Here is a 19728-nt window from a genome sequence, read left to right as displayed (position 1 = left end):
TTTGAAGTGCTTAATGTTATTTTGTGTGTATTGTTAGTTTATAAAAATGGTGCAATGCTATATTCTTTTTTGTTCAAAATTTATTTGTATGTAAAAGAAGTCTAATGTTTCTAACACTGCTCGATTGTCCAGCCTGTATCTGTTTCTCATTTCGCTTATCTATTTGCTAGTAATCTACATCCAGGTTGCTAGCTCTCTGTGACCTCACAGTGGCTGCTGCCTGCAGAAGTCCTGTACTCAGAGGCAGAAATCTAGGCTTTAGTGTATGCACTTTTTTAATGTTATATAGTGTCAGGCCGGCGCCGTGGCTCAACAGGCTAATCCTCCTCCTGCGGCGCTGGCACACTGGGTTCTAGTCCGGGTTGGGGCGCCGGATTCTGTCCCGGTTGCCCCTCTTCCAGGCCAGCTCTCTGCTGTGGCCCAGGAGTACAGTGGAGGATGGCCCAAGTCCTTGGGCCCTGCACCTGCATGGGAGACCAGGAGAAGCACCTGGCTCCTGGCTTTGGATCAGCACGGTGTGCTGGCTGCGGCGGCCATTGGAGGGTGAACCAATGGCAAAAGGAAGACCTTTCTCTCTCTGTCTCTCTTTCTCACACTGTCCACTCTGCCTAAAAAAAAAAACAGAGCAAACACTTTTCCACATAATAATAGCACAATAATGGTATTATTTATTACCAGGGTGAAGTGTATAAGGTGATGTTATGTTTTAAATTTCATTTTTTTTTATTTTGAATATCTGCTTTATTGGTGATTTAGTTTTCTCCTTAACTGAATTGGCTTAAAGTTTTTCTTTATTATTTTCTTATTTGTTTATTTGAGAGGCACTCACATACAGAGAGATCTTCCATCTGCTGGCTTACTCTCCAAGTGACCGCAACAGCTGGAGCCGAAACCAAGAGTCAGGGCCCCAAGTGCTTGAGCCATATCATCTGCTACCTCCCGGGGTGTGCATTAGCAGGAAGTTGGGTGGGAAGTAGAGCTGGGACTACAACCCAAGCATTCTGATGTGGGATGTGGGATTCCCAAGTGGCATCTTAACTGCTGCACCAAAGTTCTGCTCCTGAATTGTTGATTTGTAGTTAGTCTGTGTCTGTTTTTTCAGTTGTAAAACTCATCTCTTTTTTTGTTTTAATCTGCTGAAGTTCCTTGTGTAGTCTATAAATCATTCTCTTTTGGGTATAGTTACAATAACCTTGTAACTTTGTGGGAAGAAAGGTTTGTTTTGCTGATTTTTGTAGCTCTTTGAATTGGGCTGTTTTGCATTTAATCTCTTTTTTTCTGTTGTATTCAAAACTTTAAATTTTCCTGTAAGTAATGTTTTGGCAACATCTTACAAATTTTCATATATGTTGCTTTATCTTTGAATTCTGGACATTTAATAACTTTCCTCATGTTTTTCTATTTAAACAAAGAGTTATTTAGTTTGCTGTTAATTCCTAATTCATATTGTAGACAAAGAATATAGTCTGTATGCTGTGATTTTTTTTTTGGAATTTCTTCTACTGGGATTTCTTTGTAGCCCAGTATTCAGTTGATTTTTGTATTTGTTCTAAGCATATTCTGAAATAATATCTATTCTTAATGTGCTGTCTTATTTTTAATTATAATTTTCTGTAAACATGTGTCTTCTAGCCTAATATTCACTTTCAGTTGATGTTATCTGACCCTAAGTTTACTTTATTAAATTTCTTTGAATTTATACTTTCCTGGCATATCATTTTTGTCATAATTTAATATTAAAACACACATGTAAATTTATAAAATACCTAAATGTGATTAGTATTCGTACAGTAGTGATTTTAGTGCAGGCTTCCCTGCCCTCTTTATATTCTAACTTTACTGTCCAGTCCCATTTTAATCACACACACACACACACATACACACATTCCCCTTCCTCAGGTGATTACATAAAACATAGTGTTTTCACACATACACTGTTTCACCAAAATGGGATCCTGTTAAATTTCTGCACTTTGTTACTCAAAAACAGAGTTACATTTTCTTCTAACATTATCTTGAGATCTGTCTCTGGGGAGTGGCAGTAAACTCTAGTCCTGCCTGTAGATTTGGTCATGGCTGTTGACAACCTGCCTTGCACCAGCTGCTACTCTATCCTGGTGAATGATGTAACGCCTAAGTGTGTGCAACCTGTGAGGAGGAGGTGGAGGCCCAGGAGGACTCTACAAGGAACTAAGGAGATAGGGAATTGGAAACGGTGTCAAGCCTAACTAAGCTCTACCTCTGACCTCTGACCTGAGAAAGTCCAGTGCTGTTCAGAATGGATATCAGGCAACATGAAGTTGTAGAAATCCACTGAAAATAATCTGCTTCCAGTTGTGTTCCCACTGATGCATAGTCACTTTGTTTTTGCCCTCATTTACAGCTACTACCTAATCTAACACAATAAAATAGAACTTTTATTTCTGGGAAATGTAGTCTTAGTATTGGATGTTTTTTGGAGGTTGAAGTGAAATGTTTATGTTTTTTAATTTTAGTAGGTTGATAGAATACATTTAGCTAGATTGATATAATACATTGCCAGAAAATATAATAGTATAATTAATAGTATAATTAGTTTTTTATTACTCAGCAATAAAAGAAAGTTCTTCCCTTTTATCCCCAGAAACAGTGTTACTTAAAAGCATTTTTATTTGTCCGTCTAAAAGAAACAAAGAAGCACTTAAACACTAGATCCCTAGCTCCCTCCCACCCTCCAAATTTGATGAATCTCTAGGAGGACTCATAGGATGCAATATACAGCCATATTCATTGTGGTGATGTATTACAAAGAATGTAGAGCAAAATGAGCAAATAGAAGTATGGGGTGAAGATGGAAGAACCAAGGCACAGGCTTTGAATAGTTTTTTACCAGTTGACTCACGTGGGGCCGGTTAATTCTTTTGGCAGCAAATGTGATGACCTGTGTTAAATACTGTCTGCCAGGGGGCTCAGTGGTAACTCAGTGCCCAGTGTTTAAATTGGGAGGTGGTCATATAGGCCTTGAGAATCATAGACTTCCATAAGGAAAACAGACTTCCAGAGTAAACCCCATTGTTTGCCGGCTTAGATGAAACCTAGTTCCCACAGGCTGACTTTGCAAAGCAGGCCATTTAAGGAGCACAGTCTCATGCCTGGTATGTCAGGTTTTCTTTTTCTTTTTAAAAAAATGTTTATTGAAATAAATAAAACTCATATACTAAGTAACTCGACTATTTAAAATGTGCAATGCAGTGGTTTTAGTACATCCAGTAAAATGTACATCCATCACTATAGTAGATTTTAGAATGCTTTCACCACCTCAACAAAAAGCCCTGTGCCTTAGCTATTCCTTTCCCGTCTATCACCACAGCCCCCACTGCTACAGAAGTAAGCAACCTCTAATCTGCTATATGCCTCTGTAGACTTCCCAGTTCTGCACATTGCATGTGTGCTCTTTTGTGGCTGGCTTTTATTTAGCATGTTTTCAGTGTCCATTGATGTTTTAGCTTCTACAGGTACTTAATTCCTTTTTATGGCTAAGTAGTATTCCATTGTATGACTATATCTACCATATTTTATTTAGTCATTTATCTCCTGATAGACATTTGGAGTGGCTACCTTTTATGACTACCATAAATACTTCTGTTAACTCTCTTCTACACAGCCTCCAAATATTAATGATTTTTTGTACCTATAATTGTGTCTGAGATTTATCATGTTTTGATATCAATGTTATGTTAGCATATTAAATGATTTGGGATCACTATATATTTCATTTTCCCTATGGCCTACAATAATTTAATTTGAGAATTAGTAGTTCTTTGAAGTTTAAATAGAACTTAACTTTGAATCTGTCTGGTCTGGATGTAATTTTCTTTCTTTTTTTTTTTTTTTTTTTTTTTTTGACAGGCAGAGTGGACAGTGAGAGAGAGAGACAGAGAGAAAGGTCTTCCTTTTGCCGTTGGTTCACCCTCCAATGGCTGCTGCGGCCGGCGCATCTCGCTGATCCGGAGCCAGGAGCCAGGTACTTCTCCTGGTCTCCCATGCGGGTGCAGGGCCCAATGTCTTGGGCCATCCTCCACTGCCTTCCCGGGCTATAGCAGAAAGCTGGCCTGGAAGAGGGGCAACCGGGATAGAATCTGGCGCCCCAACCGGGACTAGAACCCAGTGTGCCAGCGCCGCAAGGCGGAGGATTAGCCTGTTAAGCCACGGCGCCATCCTGGATGTAATTTTCAATAGGAAAACTTTTGTCTGCTCTCTGTTCTAAACTAGTTTGTGTTTTTCAGTCTTTCTTTTTCTTGAGTTAATTTTGGCAACTTGTATTTTGCTAGGACATTATCTAGTCCTTTAGATTTCCAGAGTTACAACTGCAAGGCTTAAGTGGTATACATTCAGGGTTTATAAATCAGCCTGAAAATCAGTATTTACCCATGTCCCTCCTCCCCCAGTTTATGATTTCACAATTTTTGCTCTGCTTTTCTGCTTTCCCACATCATGTTCAACTTCTTTTCAGTCTTTAATTCTGGACAACTCTGAATCATTGCTAGAAGTGTTTATCAATTTACTCTCCCTTTCTAGGAATCCTAGTAGATAGATATTGACACTTTTAAATTTCACCTCTGCCTCTTCATTTTTAAAAAAAAAAGTTTATATTTTCTACCTTATTCTTTTTTTTAATGCTGTGTAAGAGAATTTCTTGGTAAATTTATTACTCACAAATATATTCTTCCCCCCTATTCAGTTTGCTGGTTAACCAATACTTGAAGTTTTTTACTTTATCAACTTTTTTTTTTTTTTTTGACAGGCAGAGTGGACAGTGAGAGAGAGACAGAGAGAAAGGTCTTCCTTTTGCCGTTGGTTCACCCTCCAATGGCCGCCGCGGTAGCACCGCGCTGATCCGATGGCAGGAGCCAGGTGCTTCTCCTGGTCTCCCATGGGGTGCAGGGCCCAAGCACTTGGGCCATCCTCCACTGCACTCCCTGGCCACAGCAGAGAGCTGGCCTGGAAGAGGGGCAACCGGGACAGGATCGGTGCCCCGACCGGGACTAGAACCCGGTGTGCTGGCGCCGCAAGGTGGAGGATTAGCCTAGTGAGCCTCGGCGCCAGCCCTACTTTATCAACTTTTAAAATCTATACATATCTTCCATTGGTAAACATATACTGTGTTTATTTTAAAATTGTGTTCTAGCTATTCTGTTTGCTATGATATGTATTGTTCAGTTTGTTGCCTTTCTTTCATACTGCTTATACACTCCCAAGTGTCTGGTTTGATCTTTCCTTCCAGTGCCAAGTTGTAAGTTAGTAATGTTTACTTGGGAGGAGACTGAATGAGTAGGCTGTAATTACTGTGTCTTCAGGTGACTTTAGGAAACATAGGTGGGAGTGTGGGGGCTTAATTGTGGGTAATGGAGTTTGAAAGTTGGTTCCAAAAAGGAATTTCCTGTTGCCCTTCCTGAAGGTAAGATCTCCAGGTTCTGCTGTCCTCTGTTCTATTTATGGAGTAGGGGTGAGGACAGAGCATACAGGAGCCCTGCGGGTCACCTGTACTGTTTCCACTCTCTATCCTAGTTGTGCCCAGTGCTCTCCTGATGCAATAACATCCCTTATCCTCCAGATGGCATTTGGGTGGTGGCAGAGCTTTCTGTCTCACTGCATTGCATAGGGAGGAATTCTGTGCCCAGAGCAATGTCAGGAATGGGAGAGCTCACAACTAGAAGGAGCTTTCTCAGTCCATAAGGTTAGGCTCTCTCCATCGCTTGGCTCTTATTTCCCTCCCACTCCAGAAGCCTCACTTTCGTGTCCCCAACATATCTCCTTGTTTCTCTCCTTTTGTCTTTTACAATCTCCAGTGACTGGTTGGAGGGTGATAACCAGGGGCACATACCAGTTCGACATCTTGTGCAAGAAAAAAAACTATAATATTTTTTAAAAATTAACTGTTTCTCTTCCCTTCACCAAATTAAGCTGCTTAAGGGCAGATTGTTTCATAGACCTTAGCTTAGTTAATGGTTTAGACTTGGTACCATAAGAATTATTTGTTGAAAGAACATCATTTCAAAAGGAATCCACCATTAAAAATAAGAATTGAATACCAATAGAGAGCTCCCATAATGTTGTAAAAAACATGACTAAATTCTTTAAAAAACTTAATTTGTATGAAACATTTTGGGATCAGTTAGGTCACCTTAGAGGAGGTTGCAAACTAGTTAATTAGAAGAGTACAACCAACATAGAGTTTTATAATTCCTAGAACACTTAACTTACATTAAAGCAGGACTGATCAGTGAATCAGTAGCTTCACTGATATGAAGAAGCTGTGAATCAGAAATGATAAGAATGTATGTAAGACCAAGAAGGTAATAAGTGGTCAGGAAACAGCCTCTGACTTTAATTCTTTAGAGACCCATGCTTTTCTTTAGTCTTACATTTTTTTTTTTCTTAAGATTTATTTATTTGAAAGAGTGACAGAGACAGAGAGAGTGAAATATATCTTCCATCCACTGGTTCACTCCCCAAATGGCTGCAACAGCCAGAGCTGGCCAGGCTAAAGTCAGGAGCCAGGAGCTTCTTCCAGGTCTCCCACATAGGTGCAGGGGCCCAAGAACTTGGGCCAATTTCCAAGGCTTTCCCAGCACATTAGCAGGGAGCTGGATGGGAAGTGGAGCAGCCGGGACTCAAACCTGCACCCATATGGGATACTGGCAGTGGCTTTACTTGCTGTGCCACAGTGCCAGCCCCAGCTTAAGTGCCTCGTTGTCATAGAGGGCATTTGATAAATGATACTGCACTGACTTTTGCCTTCTGCCTCACTTTTTTGTGCTATGAAAATGGAACTCAATGCCTTCGACCTGGTGTTAAAGCTGGAATCTTTCTAGAGGGCTCACATGTGGCCCTGTAGCTCCCTTTCCAACTCCCTCCTTTTGACCATCTTTATTTCTCCATACTAGGTTTCTTATCTTTCTGCCATACCAGATATGCTCTAGTCTCAGTGTCTTTGAAGTTGCTCTTCACTGTGCTTGGAATTCCTTCCTTCAGGTGGCTTCTTCATTGCTTTAGAATCTTCAGGCAGATATAACTTTCTTAATGAAACTTTCCTTGATTGCCCTCTTCAAAAGTGCAAATGTTTCACAATATATGTACTTCCCATCTCCTTTGCTCGAATTGTTTTTCGGTTAGCACTTAGCACATACCACTTCAAGCACACACTCTACAATTTATGATTTATTATAGCATTATCTGCCTTTCCTCATTATGTTAGTTCAGGACTTAATAAATGTTTGTTGAATAAAAACGCCGGAAGGAAATTCAGTTGGTTAAGAAAAAACTTTGTTAGTAATACTTGATTGTTTTTAATTCAAAAGTTTAACATTTAATGTCTGTTTAACTCTGCTTTTGTAAGATGGAAATTTACTTAATTCAGTCAGATTTATCAGTTAGTGGTTTCTTTCAAATTGTTATACATATCAATTTACATAAAATCTACTGCCTTTCTTGCAGAGTATGATTTTGTACATAAGATGGATAACAATATGGATTGTTACAATAAAAAAAATTATATTACTATATATATACACACATTTCTTTTAATGAACAAAGTAATTTAGTGTTGACAGATAAAAGATACCACCTGAGATTTAATTTATTTCTAATATTTTGTGGGATATTTTCCTTATGAAACCATCTTTTGAAAATTGTAAACTTGAAGTAGGTGATGGCTAATGTCACATTGACATTAAACATGTTTCAATGATGAAATATGTTGTCATTTGCCTGTTTTAGAATGTTATTAGTTCTCATCCTTTTTATGGTAAATTTTATTTCTATATTCAGTATTTCAGTTCAAATAGTAATTTAGGAATTGCCTTGATCAGGTTTCACTTTTATTTACACATTTCTTTTCTTTCTTATAGATTTGTTTTGAGGTCACATTGACATGAATTAATGGAGTCACCTTTGATAACTTCACCTGGGAGAGAGACTTCTTTTTTATTAAAAAAAATAAGGAAAACAAGTAACCAAAGGAATCATGCCAAATATCACTCTACGTCTTTTTGTGTCATAAGTATCTACTTTTTAACCTATCAAGACAAATGGCTTTCACATTAAAGAAAATAATTTGTTCATTGATATTAACAGTTTGAAAAGAATCTTCATCTTAACCTATATAATCATATAAAATTGAACACATATAAAAACATTTAAGGCCTTTTTTAAAATAGCATACTTTTTAGCTTTTGGAACTTCAACATTGAAATACCTTGTTTTTATTTGTCAAAATCCTCAAGAAATTGTAATAGGAAAGATATGGACTTGGAAATCTGCGTTATTGTAACAGATTGCTGTGAATTTAAGTGGACAGTTCAAGACGTCATCCATTGCATCATCAGAAATATCACATAAGTGAATAATTCTCGGCTTTAATGCAGAAAAAGTTGCTTGAAGATGGCTTGGGTGAAATTCTTACGGAAACCTGGTGGCAATCTTGGAAAAGCTTATCAACCTGGGAGTATGCTATCCCTAGCACCAACCAAAGGCTTGCTAAATGAACCAGGTCAAAATAGCTGCTTTCTTAATAGTGCTGTGCAGGTAAGACCTAATTATTTGTGATTTTTTTTTTAAAGATTTTATTTATTTATTTGAAAGAGTTACACAGAGAGAAGAGAGGCAGAAAGAGAGAGAGAAAGAGAGAGAGAGGGGTCTTCCATCTGCTAGTTCACTCCCCAGTTAGCCATAACGGATTTGCACCGATTTGAAGCCAGGAGCCAGGAGCTTCTTCTGGGTCTCCCATGCAGGTGCAAGGACCCAAGGACTTGGGCCATCTTGTACTGCTTTCCCAGGCCATAGCAGAGAGCTGGATTGGAAGTGGAGCAGCCAGATCTCGAACCGGTGCCCATATGGGGTGCTGGCACTTCAGGCCAGGGTGTTAACCCACTGCACCACAGCGCCAGCCCCAAGACCTAATTATTTGTTAAATTTTTATCCATATTTTTCAGGAAATCTCTAGTTTAATCTTTCTTAACTTATAAATTAAGAATAATGTTATTGATTAGAATGATTTCTTAATACCGCTTTTATTGGAAACAAAACTATTTTTGCTGGGCACTTTCGTTTTTATAGTAAGTGGAGATTGCTTTTTGAACAGAATGATATACCACTGTAATTTATTAAAAATAAATATTTATTAAGCATTTTATATTAAAATGTTTATTAAATTAAGGACATGTTTCTAAAATACATATATTTAAAAATTTTTAAGCAGTTAACACCACCCCCTCACCCTTTTTAAGAAATTTAGTGTGCATCTTGATTGATAGATAAAAGAAACAAGGTCTTGGGTTGAAATGAGAATGCATGCTTTTTTTTTTTTTTTTTTTTTTTTTTTAATTTTTTTGACAGAGTGGACAGAGAGAGACAGAGAGAAAGGTCTTCCTTTTGCCATTGGTTCACCCTCCAATGGCCGCCACAGCTGGCGCGCTGCGGCCGGCGCACCACGCTGATCCGAAGGCAGGAGCCAGGTGCTTTTCCTGGTCTCCCATGGGGTGCAGGGCCCAATGTCTTGGGCCATCCTCCACTGCACTCCCGGGCCACAGCAGAGAGCTGGCCTGGAAAAGGGGCAACCGGGACAGAATCCAGTGCCCCGACTGGGACTAGAACCCAGTGTGCCGGCGCCGCAAGGTGGAGGATTAGCCAATTGAGCCGCAGCGCCGGCCAAGAATGCATGATTTTTGATGTTGCTCCTTAAGCTCACTTCTCCCCATGTGGCCCTGTGGAATCATAATTTGAGTACCACTGTTTGATCACTTTGAAGATACATTATTTTGCTTTAATCCTCGTTTAAATTTCATTAATTAAATAATATCTATTAACCTTTTTTTCTTCAAAAAGTATTCTTATGTATAATTTGTTATATTCAACAGTTTTAGATAGGATTGACAAATAACTGCACTATTAAAAATGAGTAAGATATAGTATATTGAAATGTTTTTCTATTGGCCTTAGAATATACATTAAAAGAGTTCTTCAAAATAAATCACTTTCCATGTATATATGTAAATATATATTTTTAAAAGATTTATCTATTTACTTGAAGGGCAAAGTTAGAGAGAGAGAGATCATCTATCTGCTGGTTCACTTCCCATATGGCTCCAATGGCTGGGGCTAGACTGGGCCAAAGCCAGGAGTTTCATCTAAGTCTCCCATATGGGTTGCAGGGGCCCAAATACTTGGGCCATCTTCTGCTGCTTTCCCAGGTGCATTAGGCGGGAGCTGGATCGAAAGTAGAACAGCTGTTACTTGATTGGTGCCCATATTGAATGCCAGTATTGCAGGTGTTGGCTTAACTCACTGTGCCTCAACGCTGGCCCCGTGAATGTATTCTATTTTCTCCTGACAACTGCAGAGATAAAATGCACATTAGTGTTTGTCAGGTCCTCAGATATCTAACTCAAAGCTGTGTTCCCAGTTGCCCTCTAGCGTGAGGTGGATGTCTAACTTGAAAATTCTTAAGGTTACCAGGGAAAGCGGAGCAGTGGGTACAAGGAAAGTATTCATTCTCCTTTGCTCTAGGACTCTTCAGTGGCAGTCAGTGTTCTGCTCATTCCAAAAGGCTCTACTGGCGTTGGTTGCTATGAGAAAGCAGGAGAACTCTATTTCTGATCTTTTCCCATTACCCCTTCCTTTCCTATTCTTTTTCACTTTTATATTTTCCCTTCTGTTCCTGTTTTTTTCTTTAGTTCTTCAAATGTTTTTTATAGTTTAAGGAGATGAAAAGCATATTATAACAGAAAATTCTGAGTAAACAAACATATATGGTTAAGAAATTAGAGAAATATTTGTAAGATGGCGCATTTAACTTTTATTTTTTTTATTTGAAAGACAGACTTCAAGAGATCTGTGATCTGCTGATTGACTCCCCAAAGGCTCACAGTAGCTGGGGCTGGGTCAGGCTGAAGCCAGGAGCTGGGAACTCATTCCAGGTCTCCTAGTGGGTGGCAGGGACCCAAGCCATCACCTGTTGCCTACCAGGGTGTGCATTAGTGTGAAACCGGAATCAGGAGCAGAGCTCAAACCCAGGCACTCTGATGTGGGATGCAAGCATCTCAAGAGGCACCTTAACTTCTTGACCAAATACCCACCTTATGTATTTTTTTGAAAAAGGAATATTTCACTGACCTCTGCTATACAAACTATACTTTTCCGTGTAGTTATTTCTCATGCTCATCCTTAGTTTGTCCCTAATTTGCATAGTTCTACCTTTTCATCTTGAATTTTTTTTCTTCTGCCCAAAGGACCTCTTTTAACGTTTCTTGTAGTATTATTAGTCTGTTGGTGACAACTTCTTTTAGCTTTTATGTGTTAGAAGAAATGTGTTCACTCTTATCTGTTTGAGAGGTAGAGTTACAGAGAGAAGCACAGAGAGAGAGAGAGAGGTCTTCCATCCGCTGGTTCACTCCCAAATGAACCCAATGGCCTGAGCTGCGCTGATCCGAAGCCAGGAGCCAGGAGCCTCCTCTGGGTCTCCCTCATGGGTGCAGGGGTCCAAATGCTGGGGCCATCGTCTACTGCTTTCCAAGGCCATAGCACAGAGCTGGATTGGAAGAGGAGCAGCGGGGCCTAGAAACGACACCCATATGGGATGCCAGTGCTGCAGGCAGAGAATTAACTTACTGCGTCACAGTGCTGGCCCCTCACTCTTGTTTTTGAAAGCTATTAATACTCTGATTAAAGGGTTCTAAGTTGACATTTCTCTTTCAGTCCTTTAAAGATTTTGCTTCTCTCTCTTAGCTTGCATTGTTTCTCATGAAAAATGTGTTATTTTGATCTTTTTCTGCTCTATGTAATGTGTCCTTTTCCTTTGCTCTAAAGATTTTCTTATCACTGGTTTAAAACAATTTAATTATGTGTCTTGACATCATGTCTCTTGTGTTTGATTTGTTGAGCATCTTGGATCAGCAGATTTTTAATTTTAAAGAAATTTGAGAACTTGTTGACTGCTGTTTCTTCAAATGATGTTTCTGTCTCCTTCTCTGCATGACTCCATTTACATGTACAGGCGTAGGTGGTTGCTTGAAGTTGCCCCGTGGCTCAGTGATGCTGTCTTCATTTTCTTTATTGATTTTTTTTTGTTTCATTTTGTATGGTTTCTATTACAAGTTCTTTTGTCTTTTCCTTTGGAATGCCTTATCTACTATTAATCTCATTCGTTGTATTTTTTATTTTAGAAATTGTATTTTTCACCTCTAGAAGTTTGATATGGGCCTTTTTTTTTCTTTTTTTCTTTTTTCAAAATATTTCTCTTGGATGAAGGAATGAGTGAAATGCTTTATTTGTTCGGGTTTTTTTTTTTTTGACAGGCAGAGTGAACAGTGAGAGAGAGAGAGACAGAGAGAAAGGTCTTCCTTTTGCCATTGGTTCACCCTCCAATGGCCGCCACGGTAGTGCGCTGCGGCCGGCGCACCGCGCTGATCCAATGGCAGGAGCCAGGTGCTTCTCCTGGTCTCCCATGGGGTGCAGGGCCCAAGGACTTGGGCCATCCTCCACTGCGCTCCCTGGCCAAAGCAGAGAGCTGGTCCGGAAGAGGGGCAACCGGGACAGGATCGGTGCCCTGACCGGGACTAGAACCCGGTGTGCCGGCGCCGCAAGGCGGAGGATTAGCCTAGTGAGCCGCGGCGCCGGCCGGGTCTTTTTTTTTTTAACAAAAAGATTTGTTTATTTGTTTGAAAGGCAAAATTATAGAGAGGGAATGAAAGCGAGAGAGAAAGAGAGAGAGAGAGTGAGATTTCATCCATTAGTTCACTCCCTGAATGGCTGCAATGGTTTGGGTTGGACCAGGCTAAAGCCAGGAGCCAGGAGCATCATCCCAGTCTCCCACATGGTTGCAGGGGCCTAAAGCACTTGGGCCATCTTTGGCTGCTTTCCCAAACACATTAACAGGAGCTGGATCAGAAGTGGAGCAGCCAGAACTTGAATTGGTGCCCATATGGAATGCTACCTACTACTCCAAGATAAAGGCCCCATGATATGCATCTTAAGATCCCTTTCATTTTTCTACTTAAATGTGTTCAGTCTTAGCTGTAGTTGTTTAAATGTGTGAAATCCAGCTGTAATAGTTGATTTGATGTACCTGCCGTATTTTGTTTTAGTGTATTTTTTTTTCTTCCTCATTCTGGGATTCTGGGTTATATTTTTTTTGTTTCTTTGAATGTCTGGTGATTTTTACTAGATGTCAGACAAGTGTTAAGATATGGATACTTTTATAGCCCTAAAAATAATCCTGAACTTTGTTGTGGGACAAGGTTAATTTATTTGGAGGCAATGTGATCATTTTACTCTTTAGCTTTATTAGGAAAGAACTTTTTTGTTACAACAGAAATGTGTGTATTCTTGGGTTCATTTCTCTTCACTTGGGACCTTTTCTCAAGCGAGGCCCTGTGAATTCTGAAGTTTCCCACTTTGGCTGTTGGGAACAGGGCCCTATCCTGGCCTGTGTGAACTCTGGGTAATGTTCCTTTGAGTCCTGTTGGGTATTTCTTTACCAGGCTTCAGGGCATTTCCTGTTACTCACCAGAATACTCAGGGAAACCTCTAGAGATCCCTGGTTTTAATTGCAGCTCTCTCCTCTGCTGTGCTTTGCTCTGCCAACTTTATAAACTTTGGGGCATCTACTGGCCTCTGATGTTTGCTTTATAAACTAATTGGCAAGGCCACTCCTTACCAACAAAACATCTATTCAAATAGACTTTGTGAGGACAGTTTGTGGTTAAGCAGGTTAAGCCACCGGTTGACAGTGGCATCCCATATCGGAGTCCTGGTTCAAGTTCTATTTGCTCCAGTCTCCTGCTAATGTGTCTTCTACTCACATGGGAAATACAGATGGAATTCCTGGCTCTTGACTTGTGCCTGGACCAGCCCCAGCCCTAGGGGCCATCTGGGAAGTGAACCAGCAGATGGAAGATCTTTCTCTCTCTCCCTCTTTCTCCCCTACCCTCTCTACTCTGTCTCTTCCTCTCTTACTCTGCCTTTTAAATAAACAAATAAATCTTAAAGAATTCCAGAAAAATCTTGACTTCAGTTTTAAGAATTCAAAATACTGAGGCTGGTGCTGTGGCATAGTAGGTAAAGCTGCTGCCTGTAGCATCAGCATCCCATATGGGCGCTGGTCCCTGCTGCTCCACTTCCAATCCAGCTCTCTTGTAATGCACCTGAGAGGATGGCCCAAGTACTTGAACCTCTGCACTCATGTGGGAGAACCTGAAGAAGCTCCTGACTCCTGGCTTTGGATCAGCTCAGTTCCGGCTGTTACTGCCATTTGAAGAGTGAACCAGTGGATGGAAGATCTCTTTGTCTCTGCCTCTCTCTCTATAACCCTGCCTTTCAAATAAAATAAAGCTTTAAAAAAATTCAAAATGCTAATATTAATATAGCTTTTGATTAATACTTTGAAGAATGCTGATAAATTGTAGAAGCCAGTGCTGTGTTATATATACTCGAAACCCAAACAAAACAAATTCTCTATAAACTCTAAAAGTGAACATTATTGAATTCTAATAGTTATATTTAACTTAAGATTTTAATGGATTTTTATCTTTGCAGATTTTTGAAATTTGTATTAAATTGATAAAACTTCATTTCTATTATATTCATAATGTTTCATTATTCACAATATTAAGATAGTGAAGCTTCTCTTGGTTCTTCTCTCCTGCGCTCTCTCCTCTCTCTTGGCTCGTCTCTCTATCTTCTCTCCTCTGTCTCTTTCTCTTTTTCCTTCGCTGCCCCTTCACTCCGGTCTGTAGGGTGTTCCCCAATAAACCCTTTCCCTTACTCCGGTGTCCGGTGTGCTTTGCGACGGCTAACATGAAGATATAACATCGGTGCCGTGACTCTGTAGCCTCATATTGGTAATCCAGCGTCCCCCAGTCCTCTGGGGTCCTGGATTTCTGCCAGTCGCAAAGCACACCTCCAGAACTCTTTCCAAGCCACCGAACGCTCAGCGATCTCCATCCACACATGGGCCTTCCAAAGTTTGAGAACGGGAAGCTCTCACGGCGACTCTACTTGTCTACTGAGTTGTGGTCTACTCTCTTCTACATTCATCTGAGGCTTTTCTACTCAAGTCCAAGGTCGTAGTGCTAGACACCACAACTCCTACTTAAGGCCTTTAGCCTCTACGGACACTGTGTCCAGGCAACAGTGAGTGCGAGTGACGACTCCGTCTCTGTTCGCCTCTTTACAGGTGAGGCCCTGGGCTCCAGCGGGCGCTTGGGTGACGACCCCGCCTTCTGCTCCCATATTCTCTCACTAGTCAGACAGCCGGGATGCAAGGACGCTTGCAATCCACGGATCTGACTCTACAAGTCGCAATGGGAACTTTTCTCTAACCGCGTTCCGTCTGATGGTCCCTCTTAAATTGGCCCCAGCCTTCAAAAAGCGGCCCCTTCATGGTGGCGCATTTGGCCCTGAGGGATCAGAAGCGGAGTAGTTTGACCATGATAACATCTTTATCACATCCGTGAGCGTTCGGGAAAATGGAAGGAGATTCCATACGTTCAAGCCTTTTCCTATCTTCTAACTAAACCTTCCCTGTGTACTTCTTGCTCTCCCGCTCAAGTCCTTCTGGTCTCCAAGATTCGCACAAGGGGGCAGAAGCCTGAGCAAAAAAATCCTTTCTTCTGCCCCATCCTGTTCCCGCCACTACCACCACCTCCTTTGATCCTGCAGATGAACCTCCCCTTATTGCTCCAATCTACAGGTGCTGGCTCAGCCGCCTCCTGAGGCCTCAGCAGCTGAAGTTCCTGCGCCATTACCCAGGCAGCGGCTGGGGAATCCACCATCAGCTCCAGCCCTGGCTGCATCTTCACCTCCCCCTCCTGCTGAATTCCAGGGGGCCGTGTCAACCTCTTCTGTCCTATCTCAAGCCCTTTGCTCATCTATTCCTCAAAGCCATTCTCTGCCCACGTGTACTTCCTCCCTAGCTCCTACCCCCACTCTGACTGTATCTTCCCCTCCCACCTAGGAATTCTTTATCTCAGAACCAGTCTGGGGCCCAGAGTCTAATATCTCTGTCTTATCAGTTTGGGAATGGCGGTCTCCATGGTCTCCAACTGGTCTTTTGTCCCTCTCTTGTCCCAGTCTTACCTTAAGAATAGCATGGGAATGGTAGTCCCATCCTTTGGGCTCCCTGCTTATTGAGAAACAAATTAGGTATCCCACCCTTCTGAGGGCTCTTTTGTTTTATCATGAACTAGCCAGATAGGAGAATCAGATTTCCTGCGTGGACTTGGCTCACTGTAATTTTTCCTTAAATCTAGGAATACTGAAATTGGAAAAGACCCCTAAAATTTACTCTGAAATGTGGCCCCTTAAAGATCCCTAGATCTGTTATCCGGGGTGCCACATGTGCTACTAGAATTTGGGGTGCCTTACGATTTCAACACGGGCCTATTACTGAATCCCCGATATTAATAAGCCCGAGAGGGTTCTTGCCTAATATTTAGAGAAGAATTCTAAATACCGGCACAGATAAACAAGGCAGCATGGTACGTTTTAAGCTTTCATTTAGTAAGAAAGGTGCATAAGAGAGTGAAAGCTTTATTTAGGGGAGAGAGGTGAATAGGGGTTCATACCGAGCACCAGAGCACCAGGAACCAGCCACGTGGATGAACATCTAGGCCAGGAAGCCTAGAGCACATGGCCCGAAGGCCATGTGCCCTGGAGGCGCAGGGCTACAGCAAGCCCTGACCTGGCAAGAGGCCAGGGAAGAAGAGCAGGGCCTGGCACACTGTGCCCTAGGCTTTTAACCCACTCCAAAGGGGAGTGGTTAATTAACCTGATTGGCTGGTGGGCACCCCAGTGTGGCCAGGTAGGGGAACAAGACCACTCAGGGTCGTGGCAAAGGCATCAGGTAGGGGCATGAGGCCACACAGGGGTGTGGCGAAGCTGTGGTCTTCCAGTTCACAAATCTGATCAATTTTAACCTGTATGCCTGCCTACTTCAATACCACTACCTTTGAAACTATTGCTTTGTAAAATGCTGAACTTATTTTGCAATTTATTTTAATAGGTTTCCAGGTAATCAGTACTCAATGAAATAGCAATGGGTAATTAGTACTTGTTTTAGATAAATGTAATTTTAGTTTCTATTAAATTCAGATAAAAATATATCAGCATCCTAAGTCATTTAGATGTAACTGCTAATTTAAATTGGGTAAAGGCGAATGAAATAAATGTGTCTAAATGTAAACTTTTGTATACTCAACATGTTATATTCTATAAAAAACTATTTGGGTTAGTTTATAAACTGTCTATAAAAATAGTTCAACACTGTTTAAAGTAACTCAGGCTAAAATTTGATGTGTTACCTTAATCTTACTCTAAAAATTTTTAATGGGTTATTTCAAAATGTAAATCAAGGACATTGGCAGATGCAAAACATCACAAGTATACTAATCTATTCGACGTAAAATTAAAATCTGATTCTCTGTTAAAGCAATGTGTTAAAGTAATCTATTATGTTCTCTTGATGTCTGCTAAATTCTAATTGTTTAAAAACAGCTAAATTTTTATTAAGAGCTATGGGTTATTTAAATATGTGCTTATTTTTAAACATTTAAATAATTACCTTGTAACAATGATCAAATTTGGTCTATATTATGTCATGATGTTAGAGAATCTTATTTCAACCAGATATTTTGGATTTTGAGCCTTCTTGGCATTCTTGACAGGCATTCAAAAAAAATCAAAGTTTCAAAAAATTTGGACTCTAAAATTTCCAGTAAATTCTGGACTTTGGTTTTTCCAGTTCGGGCCCAACTGAAAAAACCAAAGGACCTATGTCTCTCATCTTGTAAAGATACCAACATCAGGCTATTTGGATTATATTAGAAGTACTGTCAAGATGTGAAGTGGTGCTAAATTTTAAGTTTCTATAATATAAAATGCTACTGCTACAAATGTCTAAAAATTAAAAAGTCTAATAATCTTGTGCTACTAGACATGATAGTTATCTTAATGAGAAAGCCCCAGAGGCTTTTTAACTAAAAGAGTTAAATGCTTTGTAAAATCCTACAGGTGCTCTCAAAAAAATACTGTGTGAAGTATGCAAGTGCCTCTTGTTGATTAATGAGTTTATAATTTTAAATGTGGCAACTTAGTCTTTTGTCATCCACAGTTTTATATATCAGATTCGCTGCTCATAAAACTAAAGCGTTGGTTCTGTGTTTAGCTGTCCTCCTATAGGTTCCAATGAATTTTTTCCAGCCACTTCTATTGTATTCAGTACTTTGGGATGGCTCTGTAAACAAATAAAGCCAGTAATGTATTAAAGGTACCAACTGAGAGAAAATATGGTTAACTGAGGTTACTAAAAACTGAGGTTACTAAAAACAAAAAGTAATTGAAATCAATTGGTAATTTACAAACAGAAGTTAGATTTTTTTTAAAAAAGCTATTATTAAAACTACTATGTTCTATTATGTTATATGTGTATACATATTGTATTTCTCATGGGAAAATTTATTAAGAGTTTTATTTTAATTGGCTTATAGTTAAGATTGCCCATAAATTTAAATAGCTAAAATTATTCAAGGTTACATTTTAATTCATGTGACCTAAATCTGTATCATATGTTTTAAACTTGTTGGTAGAAAGAAACTAAAAACATTTTATATGTTTGTGCTTAAATTTGCTGGTTAAACAAGCTACACCATGTTATATATATGAGATGTTTCCAAATATACGTATTCTTAAATATTTGTGGAAGGCATTGGACCTTTTGGTAAATGTTTTCCTAAGTTGTTATCTAATGGTTAAAACTGTTTGCTAAGTTTTCATGTGATATTGCTATTGTCAGTAAGCGATCTAGGACTTGCTCCCTCATTTCTCTATTCTAAGCCCGACTTGTTCTCTCATTTCTCTATTCTCTTTGAGATAGGAAACTATTTCTATTATGAAGGAGTCTCCAAGATTCAAAATTTGACTTTAGATCTTATAAAAGAGATGGCTAACATTTTTCTGTAATAGCATAGCCAAAATAAGAGCTTGAATTATAATTTCCTAGCTAGATTTACTTCACCATCAGCAAAATAAACAGTAAATAGAAAAGAGCTCCCTTTCAGAACAAAGGGAAAGAAAGTTTTAAAGTAAGAATATAGTTTTCCTCATGGGCATTGTCTACCTCAGAAAAACTGCTACAGTACATGCCTGTGACTATAGACTTCTAGTTTAGGCCACCGAAGATTAGAGATGGGACTTGAGCACCCCCTTGACTTGCATCCTCTGGTCTGCTTTAACAAAACCCAGGAGGAAAAGAAAGCTAGGCATCAGAAGCAATCGGTGGCAGGTCTATTAAATGTAGCTCTGTACAGTGATCTGCCCTCAAGGAGACCCAACAGGCCAGTTCACTGCAGTAGCTTTCAGTGTGGCAAGTCTGGGCTTCAGCAGAAGTCAGCTTGTGAAGAGCCCTGGCAGCTCTGCCAGCCGAGTTGGATCACTGGAAATGGACCTGCCCTGGAGTCGAAGGATGCCCAGGTCAGAGCCACAGATCTTATTGGCTCTAAGCTGAAAAGCTCTTCACTCAGCCCAGCTTTTAAAGTGACCACTGCAACTGAGGAAATGGCCAAATAGAGTCAGTAACATTGCAGGCAGAACTGTATATTTCCTGTTGGAGTTGCCACTTGCCTTTACCTGGCCAGCTCTCCACCCAGGCCAGCTAGGTAATGGAAGTCAACAAGGTGCTTTCCCAAGGAGGTTCAC

The 19728-nt window shown here is 40.2% G+C and overlaps 1 protein-coding gene across 1 annotated transcript in view; it reads left to right on the top strand.

Annotated features, from left to right (window-relative positions):
• The window catches only part of USP53 (ubiquitin specific peptidase 53), a 76120-nt gene that overhangs the window by 9098 nt on the left and 47294 nt on the right, over nt 1-19728 (top strand). Inside the window, exon 2 of the mRNA XM_062199690.1 lies at nt 7890-8565. Within this exon, the coding sequence (XP_062055674.1) occupies nt 8422-8565 (144 nt within the window). The 5' untranslated portion in view covers nt 7890-8421. The remainder of the gene's footprint in view (nt 1-7889; nt 8566-19728) is intronic.

The sequence above is a fragment of the Lepus europaeus genome, chromosome 8, assembly GCF_033115175.1.
Source record: "Lepus europaeus isolate LE1 chromosome 8, mLepTim1.pri, whole genome shotgun sequence".
Classification (NCBI taxonomy): Eukaryota; Metazoa; Chordata; class Mammalia; order Lagomorpha; family Leporidae; genus Lepus; species Lepus europaeus.
Note: the sequence above shows the minus strand (reverse complement) of the source record. Positions and strands in the feature narration are given on the sequence as shown.